At 49.0% G+C, this 5,000-nt stretch overlaps 1 protein-coding gene across 8 annotated transcripts in view; it reads left to right on the forward strand.

The window, feature by feature from the left end:
* The window catches only part of vps13b (vacuolar protein sorting 13 homolog B), an 87,987-nt gene that overhangs the window by 8,041 nt on the left and 74,946 nt on the right, over positions 1–5,000 (forward strand). For all 8 annotated transcript variants that reach the window (XR_012391852.1, XM_073925667.1, XM_073925666.1 and 5 more), the window contains exons 5-10: positions 917–1,084; positions 1,838–2,019; positions 2,389–2,551; positions 4,136–4,398; positions 4,535–4,630; positions 4,792–4,914. Coding sequence is in view for 7 of the 8 variants with exons in the window: in XM_073925667.1 (XP_073781768.1) it covers positions 917–1,084; positions 1,838–2,019; positions 2,389–2,551; positions 4,136–4,398; positions 4,535–4,630; positions 4,792–4,914 (995 nt within the window). In the remaining variant the exon portion in view is untranslated. The remainder of the gene's footprint in view (positions 1–916; positions 1,085–1,837; positions 2,020–2,388; positions 2,552–4,135; positions 4,399–4,534; positions 4,631–4,791; positions 4,915–5,000) is intronic.

Here is a 5,000-nt window from a genome sequence, read left to right on the forward strand (position 1 = left end):
TACTGAGTGTGTGTTTCCCGCTGTGTGTGTGTGTGTGTGTGTGTGTGTGTGTGTGTGTGTGTGTGTGTGTGTGTGTGTGTGTGTGTGTGTGTGTGTGTGTGTTAGTCAGTAAAGGCCGTGTTGATGTTAGAGTTTGTGTGTGTGTGTGTGTGTGTGTGTGTTATACTGAGTGTGTGTTTCCCGCTGTGTGTGTGTGTGTGTGTGTGTGTTATACTGAGTGTGTGTTTCCCGCTGTATGTATGTATGTATGTATGTATGTATGTATGTGTGTGTGTGTGTGTGTGTGTGTGTGTGTGTGTGTGTGTTAAACTGAGTGTTTGTTTCCTGCTGTGTGTGTGTGTGTGTGTTATAAAGAGTGTGTGTTTCCAGCTGTGTGTGTGTGTGTGTGTGTGTTATACTGAGTGTGTGTTTCCCGCTGTATGTGTGTGTGTGTGTGTGTGTGTGTGTGTGTGTGTGTTATACTGAGTGTGTGTTTCCCGCTGTATGTGTGTGTGTGTGTGTGTGTGTGTGTTATAAAGAGTGTGTGTTTCCAGCTGTGTGTGTGTGTGTGTGTGTGTGTGTGTGTGTGTGTGTTATACTGAGTGTGTGTTTCCCGCTGTATGTGTGTGTGTGTGTGTGTGTGTGTGTTATACTGAGTGTGTGTTTCCCGCTGTATGTGTGTGTGTGTGTGTGTGTGTGTGTGTGTGTGTGTTATACTGAGTGTTTGTTTCCCGCTGTGTGTGTGTGTGTGTGTGTGTGTGTGTGTGTGTTTTACTGCTGTGTGTGTGTGTGTGTGTGTGTGTGTGTGTGTGTGTGTGTGTGTGTGTGTGTGTGTGTGTGTGTGTGTGTGTGTGTGTTATAATGAGTGTGTGTTTCCCGCTGTGTGTGTGTGTGTGTGTGTGTTATAATGAGTGTGTGTTTCCCGCTGTGTGTGTAGGCTATGTGCAGAGTCTGATCCGGCGTGTGGTCAATAATGTGAATATCGTGGTCAATAACCTGATCCTGAAGTACGTGGAGGACGACATCGTGCTGTCGGTGAACATCACGTCTGCGGAGTGTTACACGGTGGACGAGCTGTGGGACCGGGCCTTCATGGACATCAGCGGTCAGACAGACACCATACACACTCACTGCACACACTCATAATACACACTCACAGAACACACTCACAGAACACACTCACTGCACACACTCATAATACACACTCGCAGAACACACTCACAGAACACACTCACAGAACACACTCACTGCACACACTCACAGAACACACTCACAGAACACACTCACTGCACACACTCGCAGTACACACTCGCAGAACACACTCACAGAACAAACTCACTGCACACACTCACAGAACACACTCACAGAACACACTCACTGCACACACTCACAGAACACACACACAGAACACACTCACAGTACACACTCACAGAACACACTCACAGAACACACTCACAGAACACACTCACAGAACACACTCACAGAACAAACTCACTGCACACACTCACAGAACACACTCACTGCACACACTCACAGAACACACTCACTGCACACACTCACAGAACACACACACAGAACACACTCACAGAACACACTCACAGAACAAACTCACTGCACACACTCACAGAACACACACACAGAACACACACACAGTACACACTCACAGAACACACCGGCAGTGCACTGATTATCAGAAGACTCTCATTATTAAATGTACTGAATATTATTGAAGATGCTTTAAACAAAATCTAATATTATTATTATTATTAATATATGACTCATCATCATCATCATCATCATCATCATCATCATCTGTGTGACGACTGCAGATGATCATCTCGCCTCTGTCTCTCCACAGCTCCAGAACTGGTCCTCCGGAAGGTGATCAACTTCTCGGACTGCACCGTGTGTTTGGACCGCCGGAACGCCAGCGGGAAGATCGAGTTTTACCAGGACCCGCTGCTCTACAAGTGCTCCTTCAGGACCCGTCTGCACTTCAGCTACGACAGCATCAACGCTAAGATCCCCGCCGTCATTAAAGTAGGACACCAGTGTGTGTGTGTGTGTGTGTGTGTGTGTGTGTGTGTGTGTGTGTGTTTACAGCATCAATGCATCAGCTCACTGTGTGTGTGTGTGTGTGTGTGTGTGTGTGTGTGTGTGTGTGTGTTTACAGCATCAATGCATCAGCTCCTGCTCACTGTGTGTGTGTGTGTGTGTGTGTGTGTGTGTGTGTTTACAGCATCAATGCATCAGCTCCTGCTCACTGTGTGTGTGTGTGTGTGTGTGTGTGTGTGTGTGTGTTTACAGCATCAATGCATCAGCTCACTGTGTGTGTGTGTGTGTGTGTGTGTGTTTACAGCATCAATGCATCAGCTCCTGCTCACTGTGTGTGTGTGTGTGTGTCTCCAGATTCACACTATGGTGGAGAGTCTGAAGCTCTCCCTGACGGATCAGCAGCTGCCCATGTTCCTCCGGCTGCTGGAGCTGGGTGTAGCGCTGTATTATGGGGAGATGGAGGAGCGGCAGGAGGTGGAGCGGGAAGACAGCGGCCCACTGCGAGACAGCATTCCCGGTGAGAGGGAGAGAGAGAACACTGGAGAAAACACACTAAGACACACACTGAAACACTGCAGCTACTAGAGGCTCCACAGCGGATGTTGACTGCTGTCCGAGCGTCACCCTCGCGCTCTCCCTCGTGAAGCCGATACTGAAGTATCTGAAAGTGCAGCTGACGGAGATGCCGCTAGCGTTGCCTCCATACAGAGCAGATTTCTGTGAGCCTCTGTTAAACCGGCCGACTGTACAGCAGAATAAGGGCGTTAACAGCCTGGTGCTAACAGCCATATTGGTTCCTATAGCTAATATCAGCCTTCATGACAACTGTGAATATGGTAAAAACTCCTCTGTTTCCTTTATATTAGGCTATATTACGCCTGCATAATTAAGGGGGCGTGGCCACTTGAGTGACAGCTAGGTCTGGCTGGTCGCCGTCTCTTCAGCTCAGCTGATTCCGGCTGATTCGCTGCTGAACTCGGCATGTTTATCGTGTTTTTGTGTTGGTTTATGAGTCTTCACACAGTCAGCTGCCTTTAGGGATTATTTCCTGTCCAGATCAGATGATGTGGCCTGCTGAGTGCACTTAATCATGCTCAAACCATTCACACGGCCTCATTTCCCAGCTGACTGAACGTATATGCTCACACAGCGTCTCTATAGATGTGTTTGTCTGTTTAGGGTCATTCAACATGTATAATGTTGTTTAGAGCTGTAGTGTCCTCCAGAATCTGGCAGATTGATCCGCTGTGGGCTCTAGATCAGTCATCTGAAGTGTTGTCCTGCAGTGTTCATCAAGAGTCCTGCATTTACTGACACACACTACATCTGAAGTGCTGCTGTTTTCCTCCTGCGGAAGAGCATCATCAGAGCAATGTTCAGTGTGTGACAGCAGTGTTTATAAAAGACTGAACACTTTACTGATATAGTGTACAGCCCAGCACATGTGCTCAGAACACGAGCCAGTCGCAGCTGATGGAGTATTCAGCCTTTCTCCCACAGGAAAGCCCGTCTAAGCTGAATGGTGTCTGTAGCCCCGCCCACGCTCCGCCTCTGTGCCCTTTTTTGGTCACCCCTGGTTTGTGTGATGATGCATGAAAAAAATGGCATCGGTTGGCCACGCCTACTAGTAGCTTAATTTGAGCATTGGCGTCACATCAGTCTATGCTGCTGACATGCTGGTGATGAGCTTACATCCCTTTATTTCTCAATGTTCTGGACTGATTTAAAATCATTTATTCATTATTTATAATTAATGATCTCCAGAGTGCGACAGATTGATCAGCTGTGTAATCTGAAGGCCGGACAAGGCTATTGATGGAGCAGACTGTAGGTGATTGGGCACGGCAGTGTTTTCCCTCTGGAGATAAACGTCATGAGAATCACTCCTAATGGGGCTCAGTGCATTAACACTACTGGTAGAGGACAAACTCTGTCAACACACACACACACATACACACACTCACTCATTCATTCATTCATTTTCCTTCCTCAGTTCTGACCACTGAGCCACCGTGCCGCCCTTGTTATTAAATCATTAATTGAAAATATGAATAAAATAAACATGATGTGCTGTGTGTGTGTGTGTGTGTGTGTGTGTCAGGGCTGCGGGATGGGCAGTGTGATGAGGATGAGGATGAGGATGGGGATGAGGATGGGGAGCAGGGCTGGGTGTCGTGGGCCTGGTCCTTCATCCCAGCCATGGTGAGCGCTGAGGAAGAGGAGCGCGAGCGTGCGGAGGGTGAGCAGGGTGCAGAGTTTGTGGAGTGTGTGGAGCCCGGAGCCCCGCGGCCCCTCAGCACAGCACACAGAGACCCCGTAGTGTCCATCGGCTTCTACTGCACTAAAGCCTCCGTCACCTTCAAGGTCAGCTGACCAGCACCCGCTCAAACTGATTGGCTGAGCTCCCTGTAGTGGGCGAGGCTTCCTGCAGGATCACAGAGGCACTGATGAGTGTGTGTGTGTGTGTGTGTGTGTGTGTGTGTGTGTGTGTGTCTTGCAGCTGACGGAGAGCTGTTCTGAGAGCAGTTTCTACAGTCCGCAGAAGCTGAAGTCTCGAGAGGTGCTGAGCGTGGAGCAGGAGGGCATCACTGTGGAGGTCAGACACACACACACACACACACACACACACACATACACACCTTACAGGAGCACACACAGTGACCCTCACCTCACTCATTCTCTGCTTACCGGCTTAAGGCACGAATCGAAAGTGAAACTAGGTGTGTGTGTGTGTGTGTGCGCTGCTGCTGTGTCCAGGCGCTGATGATGGGTGAGCCGTTCTTCGACTGTCAGGTGGGCGTGGTGGGCTGCAGAGCGCTGTGTCTGAAGGGCATCATGGGTGTGCGAGACTTTGAAGACAACATGAACAGAAAGGAGGAGGTAGTACACACACACACACACACACACTAACACACACACACACACACACACACACACTAACACACACACACTAACACACACACACA

This window comes from Danio rerio, chromosome 16, assembly GCF_049306965.1.
Source record: "Danio rerio strain Tuebingen ecotype United States chromosome 16, GRCz12tu, whole genome shotgun sequence".
Classification (NCBI taxonomy): Eukaryota; Metazoa; Chordata; class Actinopteri; order Cypriniformes; family Danionidae; genus Danio; species Danio rerio.